Source organism: Protobothrops mucrosquamatus, unplaced genomic scaffold (genome assembly GCF_001527695.2).
Source record: "Protobothrops mucrosquamatus isolate PMUCROS unplaced genomic scaffold, P.Mucros_1.0 scaffold3490, whole genome shotgun sequence".
NCBI classification, from domain to species: domain Eukaryota; kingdom Metazoa; phylum Chordata; class Lepidosauria; order Squamata; family Viperidae; genus Protobothrops; species Protobothrops mucrosquamatus.
Genome location: NW_015389463.1, coordinates 52,226 through 68,034, shown reverse-complemented (window position 1 = coordinate 68,034; position 15,809 = coordinate 52,226). Strand labels below are relative to the sequence as shown.

Sequence of the window (15,809 nt, the reverse complement as noted above, 5' to 3'; positions counted from 1 at the left end):
CTGGGGGTTGCCAGCCGGCATTGACTAGTTGTGCATTAGGCTAAAGATACTGCCAGGAGGCCATTAATTTCACCTCCATTCACCTGCTATCCGTAAAACATCTTGATGGAAGTCCCTACCCCAACTCTTTTTTCAGAGACATGAAAAATGCGTAAGCCTAGCTCAGTGATGGCGAACCTTTTAGAGACTTGAGTGCCCAAACTGCAACCCAAAACCCACTTATTTATCGCCGGGTGCCAGGTGGGCGTGGCCCACTGGGTGGGCGTGGCTGTGGTGGTCATGGCAGATTGGGTGGGTGTGGCCAAGGTGGGCATGGTCACCTCAATGTTGCTTGTGGGGAGGGATGCCTGTGGGGGGGCAGGGTTGGGGGAGATCCAGGGGGTCTCTGGTAGGTGGGGTGGTAGGTAGGAGGCTCATGCTGCGGAGTGAGGCATGGCAGGGCGGAGGTGCCATTGCCATGGGGCAAGGCAAGGGCCAGGGCGGCTGCTGCCTGGCACCATCGGCCCCCACATACAGAGGCCAGCAAGCGCATGGGGGCCGACGGTGTCCATCAGCAGCCACAGCCTACCGGCCCTTTGACTGGCGCAGCCCGCCAGCAGTTCAAAGAAGCCGCCTCTGAGATGGATGGGCGGCTGACAGCTAAGGAGGTGATGCAGTGGGTCGTGCCCGGGAAAAGGAGAGCATGCGAGGCCAGGAGAGACAGGATGGGGGGGGGGAGGAAAACTAGCTGTGCTGGGATGCATCTGGCCACGTGGGGCCTCGGCTAGTTAGCAGGCGGTGGTTGAAGAAGGACAGTTGCCATCTCCGGGGCATCGCGTGTGTGCAATAAGTATATCCCAAATTATAAAAATGAGAGAAAAATCCCATGAATGCCGTATACCAGTGGTTCTCAACCTTTTTAATGCCGCGACCCCCAACCGGTCGTAATCCGAGGACTACCCAACCGGTCGTAAGTCGAGGACTTTCCCTGCCTGGGAGTGCCGCGCATGCGTGGTTCCGCCCCCTGCGCTGGCCGAGGCATAGCTGGCAAGCGGCAGAGATGGAGCAGGCCGACCACAAGCTGGCCCAGCTCAAGGGAGGTAAGGCACCCGCCGGAAAAGGGGGAAAAAATGGCGGACAGCCTTGCTTGGCGACCCCTGTGAAATGGTCGATCGACCCCAAATGGGGTCGCGACCCATAGGTTGAGAACCGCTGCCGTATACGAAGACAATGATGCTATAATATTGTCTTAAAACGCTGAGGATGATTTGAACGCTGAATTCTGTCTGTATGCATTCCAGAGCATATTTTTAAAGAAGAAACCGATTTCTTAAAACATAAGATTAAACTTGTCTGGAAAGAAAATGCAATAATACAGGGGAGCTTATTTTTTAAAAAAGTATTTATTTTATGCCTCTGAGTTAACAGCAAAACTATACAGCTCTACAAAAAAAGGGTCCAAAGGTGCTGCTGAGCACTGGAAAAGTCAGAATTGAAGGCAAGTTCTTCTTTTATCCCAGCTCTTCCCGTGTCTTCCCCATTTTCTTGGGCAGTTTCTTGGCTGAGGCGTCTTCTAGTTCCTTGGCCTTGTAGTAGTGAGGGGCCACTTCCAGCAGCCATGTACTGTCAATTTCAATCACCTGCAGAAAACACAAGAGCAGCTCCAGCTAGGTTCTTTCTGATTTCAGCACTGCCTCTGGATACACAGATACATATTTAGATATTTAGATAGATATTTAGATATTTAGATATTTAGATATTTAGATAGATAGATAGATAGATAGATAGATAGATAGATAGATAGATAGATAGATAGATAGATAGATGATATGATATATGATATTATAGGCAGGCAGATGGATGGATGGATGATAGCTATTTCATATTCTTAACTGCCCATCTCCCTTGAAAAGGGCTCTGGGCGGTGTGCAATATCAATAAAATTAAACATTAAAAACAAAATAATTTAGGATAAAAATTTTTATAATTATAAACGCAACATTATAAAAGTTTCCAAAGGTGAAAAAGGTGATGGGGAGGTAGTAGTTAATACAGGTGGCGGGGGGGGTTTCTCATGAAGCCAGCCAGTCCCATGGTTATGTGAGTCTTTGTGCCCTTCCCCCAATGCAAGGCCACACAGCCAAGTTTTGACCCTTTGGGGAAGGTCAAAAATTGGGGGGCCTTCCTCACCTCTGAGGGCATGATGTTCCACAATGCAGGGGCAGCGGCAGAGAAAGCCCTCTTCCCAGCTCCTTCTAGTCTAAATTCTTTGACTGATATGGTTTTAGCATACCTTCCCTGTTCGAATGGGCAGGATGGGCTGATGTAATGGGGCAAAGCTGGTTCTGTAGCCGGTTTGACCTGCATGTTGGCTAGGTCAAAGGCGATGGAAATGCAAGCAAGTGTGATGCATCAGATGTAAGAATAAGGGTAACTGAACTGGCTGTAAAGGAAATCCAGAACTGCTGTTCCACAAAAGTCCCACTAATACCCAATTATTAAATCTCTCTTCCATCTCTTTTAATCATTTAATCCACTAATGAGAAGTCACCTCTGTCTTTACTATTGCAGCAATAACAATGTGAAGTGTATATAAAATACTGAGTTAGACCAGAACAGAACAGGCAGCTAAAACCACTGGAAAGGCAGAAAGCAAATTAATTTCATATTACACAAATCTCTTGTTTGACACTTCAGTAGGAAGCCTACAGTAAAATGCTACAAATTCACAAGCAAAGGATTCAGCTTCTCCTCTATTTCAATTGTCAAAAACTGATATTTTCTAATGCTTAAAGGCAACATTTTTAATTGACCTAAAGCACCTGCTATATTCACACATTGGTTTTCCTTTGAGCACAGGGTAACAATTTATCTCTGAGGAGAAGTTTTTTTCTTCAGAAAATTCAGAAGTGCACGCAGGTGTTTTAACTCACCTGTCTCATGAATTCCTTAGTGGTGAAGACCAGTTCGTGATAAATGAGCCAGCGGGGCTGCTCTTCAAACAAGGAGCTGTTGGGATGGATATACACTGTTTGCTGATGCTTGACTGTTTTGTAACCGCTGCGGGTTAGCCGTGCAGTGTGATAAAAGAAACCAGCCGTTATGGCCTATACAAACAGAGCAGGAAGGGACAAAAGTGAGGCAGGCAATGAAGGAAATGGATTGGTGGCTGAAATTACAGACTTGTTAAATCATAAATGGTTTTCATTTTTGCTTAGCATTTTGTGCGACTCCATCCAATATGGCTTATAAGTGACCAGGTTAGTATGATTTGTTCAATAAACCATGATTAATACATTTAAGTTGGATTCAGACTTATGAAGCAATGTGTGGAAACCAGCTGAGCCTAAATTAGTCACTACCAACTTTCAGTTTCAAAGGTTCTACTCTAAATCTGGATGTAACTCACTGTATGGTAATTTAAATAACACAAAATAAGCTATTTTTATAGCCTGTAGATTAAATAATGGATGAAAAGCAGTTAAAAAAATACTATCAATAAATAAACATTCAAAAAGTACCTTCTGCAAATATAGAAATCACTGGCTCTTATTTTTTAAAAAAATGTGATTATCTGTATGAAGGTTTCTAAATTAGGTGGATATGCCAAATACATATATACTTGTCTCAAGAAACTTTGGCCCCTCATGGAAATCCAGAGCAGAAGAAAATAACAGGGGCAGGGGTCTTCTACCTTGCGGATAGGAACGTAGTCCCCTTCGCTGGAAGTCATGTCCACCTCAATGCGTTCCATCAACCCTTCCAGCTGTTCTCGCACATCTCGAGCTCGCCTCATAGAACGAAACTGGATGAAATTCTCATAGCACCACTGCATGGAGTAACCGCTTTCCACCCACTGAGGGAGAAGGGGAGGAATTAATAGAAATCAAAGCCTTGCTAGGATTTTAAGTGAGGAATGCCATCCTCTCGGTGACTTGACTACAGTAATGAGTACAAGTAGTCCTCAACTTACGATCGTAATGGAGCCTGCCCATTACAGTCAGAAGTCATGACAGACCTTAAGTGAAGCATGTCACTTAACAATCCCCACCCCTGTTCTTCCAATGTGGTCGTTAAATGAAAGCACAGGCTGTTAAGTGGAGCATGGGGTGCCTCAGGTGAGGGAGGCCTAGTGCAGGCCCTGCTTTGGGTCTCTCACCTCCCTCACCCCCTAGGCCTAACACCTAACACTAACCACTTCAGTGGGTCCCATTAATAATCGATCTGTACTAGCTATTGTCCTCAGTCCCAGAAAACATTCTTTTTTACTTTGTACCTCTGAGAGTAGAACCTAAGGCCATACGAGCTTTGGAAAATCCCACACTAATATCCTAGAACTACTATAAAACACACCCACAGAAGAAGCAATCATTAATTGCCATTGTTCTGAATGACCTCTGCAATAAAAAAGCATTCAATAGAAGAGAATATAATTTCCCAACTACGTAACATCATCAGTTCTAGAAAGGAGTGGGGTTTGCTCCTTGTTTATACAGTAGCTTGCCCTGCCAGTTTTGATGGTGGGATGGTTTTCTCCTTGATAATCCCTTAGTTAGGTCGTTGTAAAAGGGACCTTTGATATACAAATCTACAATAAGTGCAAGGCTGGTAGGGATTTAAAAAGTCATCTAATGAAACTTTTATAGAAGAGGGAGTCAAGCTATTTTCCAAGGCGCCTGAAGGCAGAACAAGAAGCAACTGATGGAAACTAATCAAGGAGAGAAGCAACCTGGAACTAAGGAGAAACTTCCTGACAGTTAGAACAATTAACCAGTGGAACAACCTGCCTCCAGAAGCGGTGAATGCGCCAACACTGGAAGTTTTTATGAAGAGATTGGACAGCCACTTGTCTGAAATGGTATAGGGTTTCCTGCCTGAGCAGGAGGTTGGACTAGATGACCTCCAAGGTCCCTTCCAACTTTGTTGTTGTTGATGATGATGATGTTGGAATGGTCCTTGGAGGTCATCTAGTCCAACCCGTTGCTCAGGCAGGAAACCCTATACCATTTCAGACAAATGGCTGTCCAGTCTCTTCTTAAAAACTTCCTTCTTCTTCTTCTTGTGCCATATCCGTTATCGGATGTTGTCGATCCCGTTTTTATCAGCAGCCGCACGAAAAAGTGCTGCTGAGTTTTGTCCAAACCAGTCCAGAAGTTGGAGTATTCACAACTTCTGGAGACAGGTTGTTCCACTGATTAATTGGCCATTAAGGGAAATGAGTGGGAGTACGGCTGGTCAGCCAGCTACAATCCATCTGGTGGTGATGCTGTCTAACCCAAGGCTTTTCAACCAGTGGTACAGGTACCACCTGTGGTACATTGGCACCTGGCAGGTGGTACACAGCCATCCTAGAAAAGTGGTAGTGGGGGAGGGGAATGAGCTGAATTGGTGGCAGCACCGCACAAGCCTAAGCGAGAGATGGCTGGAGCTGCAGGGCTGTCAGGGCTCAGTGGAAGCACCAGGATTAGCGCCAGGCTCCAGCTGGAGCTTGGCGCTGATCCTGGCGCTTCCGCTGAGCCCAGAAGAAGCGCCAATCAGCTGGAATGTTGCAGCCTCTCCAGGGTCTTGTGATTTACATTCGGATGCTTGGCAATTGATTCATATTTATGACGGTCACAGTGTCCCAGGGTCATTGAAGTGACCAAAACCTGCTGCAACCACCCAGCAGACGGGGGGGAATAAAAACCAAACACCCCTCCACCCCACCCCCGCTGCCAATCCTCAACAGAAATTCTCACAACAATGAAAACCTCGGACAGGAGGAAGAGCACTGTCGGGTGGGCAGGCAGGTGTCTTGCTCGGCTGTGCCTTGGGGGGCACTTTTTTCAGTGCCATTGTAACTTCGAACAGTCATTAAGTGAACTGTTGTAAGTTAAGGACTACCTGTACTTTATCACTTTTTTCCTTTTTTTTTGTCATCAAATTTTTGACACCTTGCTAGGCGACTGGTGGTACTCGGATATTGCCATATCCTAAAAGTGGTACAGTGGGTGAAAAGGTTGAAAAGCCCTGGTCTAACCCACATTTTCTATCTTATCAAGTAATAGATTGTGGTCTACTTTATCAAATGCCTTACTGAAGTCCAAGTAAATTATATCCACAGCTTTTCTCTGGTCCACTAATTTTGTCACCTGGACAAAGAATGCAATAAGATTTGTCTGGCACGATCTGGCATGATAATAATAATAATTTTTCTTCCTCTCTTCCATACACTAATCCCATCTCTACAATTCAGGATATGAAATATTCTTCCCTACTGAGAATTCTAAGAATTGCAATTCTAAAAATCCACAGGATGCCAAGCTAGCCTTGACATTTCTTCCTCACCTGAGTATATACATTGAGAAGAACCAGATGGTCTCCACCAGGCAGGAAAAAATTCATGCGGGCATTGTCAGCATGAACTACTTTGTCCTTAGGACGGTAGAAAATGGCATTGTTGACTGAAAGCATAGCAGCAATGGTCAGGATTTGCTCTGAGCACTTGTATCTGGGGAATTTCCAGCAAAGAAAGAGAGTGATATTGGGTGTTACTGTGGTGGAAACAAAGTCAGATTGAACAAGAGCAATAAAAGCAATCAGAAAACTTCAGAAGGAGAATAGATAAACTGAAAGGAAGAGACATACATTAACAATCAACTGATGAAAAGCTAAACAGATACATGATTTAAAATCATAGTTTAAATCAGACATTCTAATGGAACATTAAAAATACATCAATTTACAATCAATATCAAATGTGTAGGTGCTCTTAAAAAGAATACAAAATATTTAACATTTTACTCAATAATTGGAAGCATTTTTAATGAGAATAATTTATTTCAATTCTATCCACACTTAATCAGGAATGTTTTTATGCTTAACAATTTATTATTTATATTTTAAAAATACTCCAGGTCTATAGGATTTTCATAATTACATAAAATCTGTTGTTCAAATATGTTGGAATTTTCTGGGAAGAATGTAATATAGGCAATTAGAGGTTGAACTAAGAAACAGGAAATGGATACAGCATGTTGCACTTGTGATTCCTGAAAAAACGTCAGCAAGGCCAAATCCACTATCAACATATTTTTTTTAAAAAAAACCCAGAAAAAGCAGAGAAGCACTCACTGTTCAGAAGCTAGAATCATCTTTGAGAGCATAGGATCAACAGGCAATTCTGCCATCTTCCGGCCCAACTAAATACAAAATGCAGAGTTAATGAATTCAATTCTAGGACAAAAACTCCCACAAATGTAATATATTTCTCCCCCTTCCACAAGTCAAAACGCTATTTCTGATCAAAGTATATAGCCAAATATTTTGAAGATCTGTGCTTAAGACATCTGTGACACCAGTTCTTATCACTAGCCATCCCAGCAGGCTTCCCTGTTTTTAAGAATAAGCCGGTACAACACATTCAAATATCTACCATTCTTCATTGCATTTCTGTTTCTTCTCTCTGCAACCAGGAACCTCCTTCCAAATTCCTCAAAGCTTTGTATATCTTCAGTCTTTTATCCTCACAATACACTGTACACCAGGGGTCCCCAACCTATGGTCCGCGGCCCGGGACTGGGCTGTGGGCTCTTGGCCAGCGGGCTGCAGAAATGGCTGGCTGGTGTGCGCGCGCATGGGCGCGCATTCCCCCCCACTCGTGCTAGTGCCAGCGGCCCTGTTTGCGTAGGCATGAATGGGAATGTTAGCGCAGGGCGGGTGCCTGTAGCCCATTTGCGCATGCGCCGCTAGCCTGGGTGGTTTGCGCAGCCTGTTTGCACATGCACGAACAGGCCGCTAGCCATGGGGGTGCGCGACCATTTGCGCATGCACATGGGGCCAGCGCATGCATCAACGGGACTGCTGCGCCAGTGTGCGTGGCCCCATGCGCGCACACACACACCAATTTTGAAGCTGCTCTCCTTCCTTCCGGTCCTCGAGCCCAGAAAGGTTGGAGACCTCTGCTGTACACAACCATTTATTTAGATGTCTTTGTTTATTTTGTAGCAGAAAAGTAATCTTAATACAGATCCACCTACTTAAAATATAACACTTTAGCGCTCAAATCAAGTTGAACAGAAATCTTTCCTGTTACTGTTGATGTGATAATGATAAGTCCTCTTTTATGCTATTCTTGAAGAAAAATAATGAAAATAATTAGTATCCATGGAACCTTAACTAAGGAGTAACTAGAAAGTATACTGAATACAAATTTGAAGCTTCAGTCTCTTTCCAACTTCTACCTTCACGCCCACTGATAGACAATCACTCTATTTTCAAAATAAGCATCCTGCCCTGACAAAATAGCCCTGGATAAGAAATCATACCTTGGTGAGTTCACCAAGATGGTTGAGGGCCCCTAAGGCATACAGCTGCTCTAATGCCAATACTAGAGTCTCGTGGGGTGGTGGATCCATGAAGTCAAAGTGAATCAAATCATTGATGCCTGAAGAAAGAGAGGAAATACAACCCGGCTAAGTATTGCATATACAAGTTACTAGTCCCTATATCAGTGGTTCTCAACCTTTTTAATGCCACGACCCCAACTGGTCGTAAGTCGAGGACTAAATCGGTCATAAGTCAAGGACTAAACTGGTCGTAAGTCGAGGACTAAACCAGTCGTAAGTCGAGGACTACCCAACCGGTCGTAAGTCGAGGACTTTCCCTGCCTGGGAGCGCCGCGCATGCGTGGTTCCGCCCCCTGCGCCGGCCGAGGCATAGCTGGCAAGCAGCAGAGACGGAGCAGGCCGACCACAAGCTGGCCCAGCCCAAGGGAGGTAAGGCACCCGCTGGAAAAGGGGAAAAAAATGGCGGACAAAAAAATGGTGGACAAAAAAAATGGCGGACAGCCTTTCTTGGCGACCCCCGTGAAATGGTCGATCGACCCCAAATGGGGTCCAGACCCACAGGTTAAGAACCACTGCCCTATATGATCTTGAGTCTAGATATTTCCATCTTCCATCATAAAATGCATCTACTGAAAACCCTTAAAAATGATCCAGTTCCCATTGTGGGAAATCTTGGTAACATATTCTAGGATGGAGCATGCGATCCCTATATTTTGCTAGCCAAGATGGCCAAAATACACACCTAAGCTTTTGAGAAGAAGCACTACATTCCCAAGGTTGGTTCTCTGAATCTCTGGCACCGTGGTTTCCTCCATCTCATTTTTGTACGCCCAGGCTGTGTAGAGACGGAAGCACTTCCCTGCAGCCACACGGCCTGCCCGGCCCGCCCTCTGGTTGGCAGAAGCCTGATGGAGAATAAGAAGTGTGTTTTTTTACTGGGGATCCGTGAGACTGGAACAGTTACTTCATGTAGAAGAATGTAGAAGAAAAAAGGTAGTTCCCCAACTAAGACAATCTTAAATCTCTCTCTTTCTCTCTCTCTCTCTCCCTTCTCCCTCCCTCCCTCTCTCTCTCTCTACATATACATATAGTGTGATATTTAATATTTATATATTTGTATTCAGAAAGTATTCAGACCCCCTTCATTTTTGTCAATTCGGTTATGCTGCAGCCTGATTATAGTTATTGAAATTCTTTTTTTCCTCATTAATCTACACTCAGTATCCCATAATGACAAAGTGAAAACCAAATTTTAGAAACGTCTGTAAAATTTATTAAAAATGAAAAACTGAAATATCACATTGGGACAAGTTTTCAGACCCTTTGCAACAACACTTGAAATTTAGCTCAGATGCCTCCCGTTTCTCTTGATCGTTGCTGACATGTTTCTACAGCTTGGTGGGAATCCACCTGTGGTAAATTAAATTGATTGGACATTATTTGAAAGGCACACACCTCTCTATAGAAGGCCTTACAGCTGACTATGCATACTGTAGCAGAATAAAAGCCATTAGGTCAAAGGAACAGGATTATTGCAAGGCACAGATCTGGGAAAGGCTACAATAAAATTTCTGCTGCACTGAAGGTTCCTAAGAACACAGTGGCCTCCATAATTCTCAAATGGAAGACGTTTGGCACAACCAGGACTCTTCCAAGAGCTGGTCGCCCAGCCAAACAGAGCAATTGGGGGAGAAGGGCCTTAGTAAGAGAGGTGTCCAAGAACCCGATGGTCACTCTGACTGAGCTCCAGAGATCCTGTGAGGAGATGGGACAGAGTTCCAGAAGGACAACCATCACTGCAGCCCTTCACCAATCTGGGCTTTATGGCACAGTGCAAAACACATGAAAGCCCATTTGGAATTTGCAAAAAAAAAAAACAACCCCTGAAGGTCTCTCAGACTGTGAGGAACAAGATTCTCTGGTCTGATGAAACCAAGATTGAACTGTTTGGCCTCAATTCTAAACATTATGTCTGAAGGAAACTAGGCACTGCTGACCAATATCATCCCAACAGTGAAACGTGGTGGCAGCATCATACTGTGGGGGTGTTTTTCAGCAGCAGAGGCTGGTCAAGGTTGAGGGAAAGTTGAATGGAGCAAACTACAGGGATATCCTCAATGAAAACCTGTTCCACAGCGTTCAGGACATCAGACTGGGCTGAAGGTTCACTTTCCAACATGACAACGATCATGGCACACAGCCAAGACAACACAGGAGTGGCTTAGGGCCTTCTCTGTGGGAGCTCCCACCCTCTGGAATGAACTACCCCCAGAGATCAGGGTGATCCCTGATCTCCCTTCCTTCCGCCGCGCCCTTAAGACATGGTTATTCCAGCTTGCGGGACTGGCCTAGGGGAAAACTTTTAGAGGGGGTTTTTAATTATAATTTTAATTAGACCAATCATTAATATTTCCCTTTTAATTAACTTTTAAATTTGTAGTTTTATATTATTGTATTTTTATCCGGTTGTTAGCCGCCCTGAGTCCGTAAGGAGAAGGGCGGGATATAAATTGAATGAATAAATAAATAAATAAATAAATAAATAAATAAATAAATAAATAAATAAATAAACTCTGTGAATGTCCTAGAGTGGCCCAGCCAGAGCCCTGACTTAACCCCATTAAACACCTCTGGAGGGACCTGAAAATGGCTGACTACCGTTACCATCCAACCTGACAGAGCTTGAGAGCAAGGAAGAATGACAGGTGTGCAAAGCTTGTCGCATCATACCCAAAAAAGACTCGAGGCTGTAATTGCTGCCAAAGATGCTTCAATAAAATACTGAGTGAAGGGTCTGAATACTTATGCCAACGTGATATTTGAGTTTTTTCTTTTTAATAAATTTCAGACATTTCTAAAATTCTGTTTTCACTTTGTCATTACAGTGTAGATTAATGAGGGAAAAAATGATTTTCAACAACTGTAGAATCAGGCTGCAGCATGACGAAAGTGACAAAAATGAAGGGTGTCTGAATACTTTCTGAATGCATTGTATGGCAATCTTTCTCCAGAAACAGGGCAATAAATATAATTCTCCCACAATTTATGTTTACTACAGCCAAATTAAGATAATGATAATTGATCATCTAGATTTAATTACAGATATTCTGACTTGATTATTGTTTGTTATTTTAACCTTTACATATGGCACAATGTAAGCTACTCAGAATTTTTGGATTGGCATAAACTGCAAGCCTGTTAAAATCTACACAAACACACCACCACTGCAAATTTCTAAAAGTTCCTAGTAATATTATAATGTCCACAATGAATAAAGTGTATTTCAAAAACCTAGATTTCAGAAAATCCCAATTTTCCTCAACATTCAGAGACTGCAATTAGAAAGAATGCTCTGATCATTTTTTATTAATGGTTCCATTATCACAAGAGAATTCATTTGACACCATAATACTCACTTAAGAATCCTTGCCCAACTACCCCTTATTTTGGTCTATATCAGGGGTCTTCAAACTTGGCCCTTTTATAACTTGTGGACTTCAACTCCCAGAATTCCTCAGCCAGCGTGCCTGGCTGAGGAATTCTGGGAGTTGAAGTCCACAAGTCATAAAAGGGCCAAGTTTGAAGACCCCTGGTCTATATATTATGTGCGCTTTCTAACTATTTTCCTTAAGACACCTGCAGGGTTAGAGCTTCACCATTGGCGGGTTGGTGAATACCATTACACGGATGTGTTATGTTATAAAAGTGATTTCTGTACATCTTCATAGCTTTACAGAATCACAGATCATAAATCCCTGATAATTTTTCATTGTCCTGTGATTTTTGTTTTTAACGGTTTCCAGACTAATTACATTCTTAACAAATTACTTCCTGCAAAAAATTAACACCAACGTAAATAAGGGAACCAGATTAAATGAGAGCTTCAGATAACTTTGAAGACATTCAAGCTCAGCAAATGAGACAGGTTGGATGGGGAAGGGAATGGGGAAGTGAAGTACTGATACCAGATACCCGAGAACAGGGGGTAACAATAAGTGACTCCATGCCCGTGCGAGCGTTGTAACTCTTCTGTTTGCAAAACCCAGGGTCAATCACATAAATTATGCCATCTATGGTCAGTGATGTCTCTGCTATGTTTGTGGCCACGACAACCTGAGGAGAAAAGAGATACTCATAACTGATTGTGTAAGGCTGCTACTTCTCATAACCTAAACTTCACTATAAATGTTTTAAGTTATAGTACCCTATAATTCCAGGAGATGAAGGGTCCTCAGAGCAGAAGTTAATATTTTTTTGATCATGGCATCTACTCCTTGGAAAGTTGTTTTAACCATGGCAGCTTGAAGGCTGGGGAATTCTGGGAATTGAAGTCCACACATCTTCAAGCTGCCAAGGTTGAGAAATGCTGTTCTAAGAGCTTGATGAGGGTCTCCTGAAAGTTAGCAAAGACCCCACTGTTCAGTAGGGCCTTTGGGGAGGACCTATGTGTTAGCTGGAATGTGATTCTCTTAGCTAATTTATTGGCTGTCATATATCTTTTGTAGCTTATTTATATATTGCACATTTTTTTTTACCATGGATGTTTTCAATTTGTTTTTACACTTTTTTTCAAGTCGCCATGATTCTAATAGATTTGGCAACATCCAAATTGACTATTCAAACAAATAAATAATATGTAGAATACAACATTAACTAATGAAGAAGGTCCAGCTGTAACCTTGATTTCTTCATTAAAAACATTCTATGGAAGAAGTCTCTGAAGGATCTCTGTCCAAGAATTTGCTAATACAAATAAAAAATACTATATGGAGAAATGGCATAGGTCTCGGTAAAGCAGCTTCAAATATATTTACTACAAAGGTGAAAAATCTGATTTTCTTGGTTCCTTTTCTTTCATGTTGTGATTGACTTTCTGATTTTCTTTTCCTTCCTTAAATCCAGGACAGTCAGTAAAGTGCGTTAGGCCAATTACATTACTGACTTCAGACAAGATGAAAAAAGAAGAGTTAGGCCAGGGGTAGGCAACTTTGGCTCTTTTATGACTCGTGGACTTCAACTCCCAGAATTCCTGAGCCAGCCATGCTGAGGGGAAAGGGAGAGGTTTCCAAGCTGAGCTATGCTGGCTCAGGAATTCTGGGAGATGAAGTCCACGAGTCATAAAATAGCCAAGGTTGCCTACCCCTGAGTTAGGGGAAAGCAACAGCTGATTAAGTACACACTGAACCAAATGTTGCAGCTGTTGGAAGGTGATCACTCACCTATCTGTGTCAGACAAAATGTTGCACCTATATTCAAAGGCAATTTTGAAAAGGCTAATGTCAAATGTCAGAACTGCTAAAATTTTTCTGCCTGTAGGGCTTTTTCAAAAATTCTTTCCTCTAGGGAGGTTAGAGTTTATATTTTGAGATATATTTTGTGCAAGAGTTGTGCATATATTGGGCTTTCTTTTGTTGACTGGCAGCCAATTGGCAAATGAAAATGCATTATTCAGTGTGTACATTTCATAAGCATCGTTAATAATACTGTTGAGCTTTCAGACTGCAGGCTGTAAAATGCATATTCAATTGGCTTTTATTTCTTTGTTGTGCATTCCCTGTTGATGCTGAATTTTCTACATGTCAATTGCAAAAACAATATCTTTCTTTGCCAAGTATTCCTCGCAGGCTGCAAATATAAAAATGGGCATATTCTTGGACAATATGAAGAGACAAGAGCTAGAGATGTGGTTTTGTTTTTACTGTTGTTGTTTGTGGTTTCCTATTGAATGCTGTGTACAGTATTGCTTTTTATTGAGTGTCTGTGATAGTTGGTGTAGGGCAGGAGTAGGCAACCTTGGCTCTTTTATGACTCGTGGACTTCAACTCCCAGAATTCCTGAGCCAGCCTGGCTCAGCTTGGAAACCTCTTCCTTTCCCCTCAGCATGGCTGGCTCAGGAATTCTGGGAGTTGAAGTCCACGAGTCATAAAAGAGCCAAGGTTCCCTACCCTTGGTGTAGGGAGACAGATAAAAGCAGGCTTTAAAGATATCACTTCAATTTTTTTTAAAAAAAAATCGTCCCATTTTTCCTCTGTAGGTAGAGAATTAGGTAGCAGTCAGCAAGCATTACCATGCCATCATAAGAAGACACTTGTTTTGCATTCCTATTGTCTCTACAGTGAAATATTTGAAATGTTCAACAAATAAAACATGGAACACTTGAGGAATTCAGAATGTGTTCTGTTATATTGTCAACCTGGCTGTTTTATCTCATTCTCAAAACAAAACCTCTTCTCTTTTGTGCAACACCCCTAATATTCATCTTCTTTCAACGACCTACAATTTCCAAACATCTCAAATGCAAATCTCTAAATCAGGGTCTCCAAACTTGGCAACTTTTAAGCCTGGTGGACTTCAATTTCCAGAATTCCTCAGCCAGCCACGCTGCACGGTTTGGCCTCAAACAGCCGGACCTTCCTTTCCCGCTTTGCACAATCAGTTTTTTTACCTTCCGGGCCCCTGGTGGGGTCGGCTCAAAGATCTTGGCTTGCATGTCGGAGGGCAGATTAGCATAAATTGGGAGGACCACAAGTTCTGCAATTTTGGAGCCCAAGCGCCGGCAACGATCCTGTAACATCTCACAGCAGGCTTCAATTTCTTCCTGCCAACAGAAAGAGAAGTTAAGCTCTACTTATTATAGTAAAATATTGATTAAATAATGGCAGAATTAGGAGAAAACACCCAAGAGTTACCTGGCCAGTCAGAAACACAAGGATGTCCCCTCGGGGCTGGGTGACATGAATCTGCAACACCGACACCACACAGGCTTCCAGATAATCAGCCTCTGGGGCCTAGACGGAAGAGGCAGAGGGAGGACAATCAACGTACAGGTAATCCTCAGTTAATGACCATTAGCAACCATTCAAAATTATGGCAGTGCTGAACAAATGATAGTTACACCTAGTCCCCAAAGATACAGCATGTGAGTAGCTATAACTGCATTTGATCAACATCTGAGTGTTTAGTGGGCTGCCCAGAGGCACCTCAACTTTCCTTATCTATCTCCCTCTTCATCTCTGTCCTTTTGGCGCCCCGCACACCACTGCCTCAACCTGCCATCCCCAGCTGATCTTCGCCATCTTCTTCCTCCCACTGTTGACGAGGCAGGCCTGATCTGGCCCTTCATGAGGCAGCTGTTGGCTGCATCGGGCCTTCTTCCCAAGGCGGCAAGCACCATTCTCCAAATCACGTGTGGCCTTCAAGTGAGGCTTTCAAGCTTTCCAAAGCCTTACAAGAAGGCTACATGCAATTTGGACAAGGGTGCGTAGGATTTGGACAAAGTCGGACATGGCTTTGGGAATAATAATAACAACAAGAAGAAGAAGAAGAAGAAGAAGAAGAAGAAGAAGAAGAAGAAGAAGAAGAAGAAGAAGAAGAAGAAGAAGAAGAAGAAGAAGAAGAAGAAGAAGAAGAAGAAGAAGAAGAAGAAGAAGAAGAAGAAGAAGAAGAAGAAGAAGAAGAAGAAGAAGAAGAAGAAGAAGAAGAAGAAGAAGAAGAAGAAGAAGA

At 42.9% G+C, this 15,809-nt stretch overlaps 1 protein-coding gene across 1 annotated transcript in view; it reads right to left on the bottom strand.

Annotated features, from left to right (window-relative positions):
* Positions 1-1,384: 1,384 nt before the first annotated feature.
* Positions 1,385-15,809, bottom strand: part of DHX16 (DEAH-box helicase 16) — a 32,170-nt gene continuing 17,745 nt past the window's right edge. Inside the window, exons 11-20 of the mRNA XM_029286378.1 lie at positions 14,996-15,094; positions 14,752-14,904; positions 12,279-12,419; positions 9,049-9,211; positions 8,286-8,404; positions 7,093-7,160; positions 6,307-6,469; positions 3,674-3,835; positions 2,913-3,086; positions 1,385-1,619 (exon numbers count right to left, since the gene is read on the bottom strand). Of these exons, the coding sequence (XP_029142211.1) occupies positions 1,491-1,619; positions 2,913-3,086; positions 3,674-3,835; positions 6,307-6,469; positions 7,093-7,160; positions 8,286-8,404; positions 9,049-9,211; positions 12,279-12,419; positions 14,752-14,904; positions 14,996-15,094 (1,371 nt within the window). The 3' untranslated portion in view covers positions 1,385-1,490. The remainder of the gene's footprint in view (positions 1,620-2,912; positions 3,087-3,673; positions 3,836-6,306; positions 6,470-7,092; positions 7,161-8,285; positions 8,405-9,048; positions 9,212-12,278; positions 12,420-14,751; positions 14,905-14,995; positions 15,095-15,809) is intronic.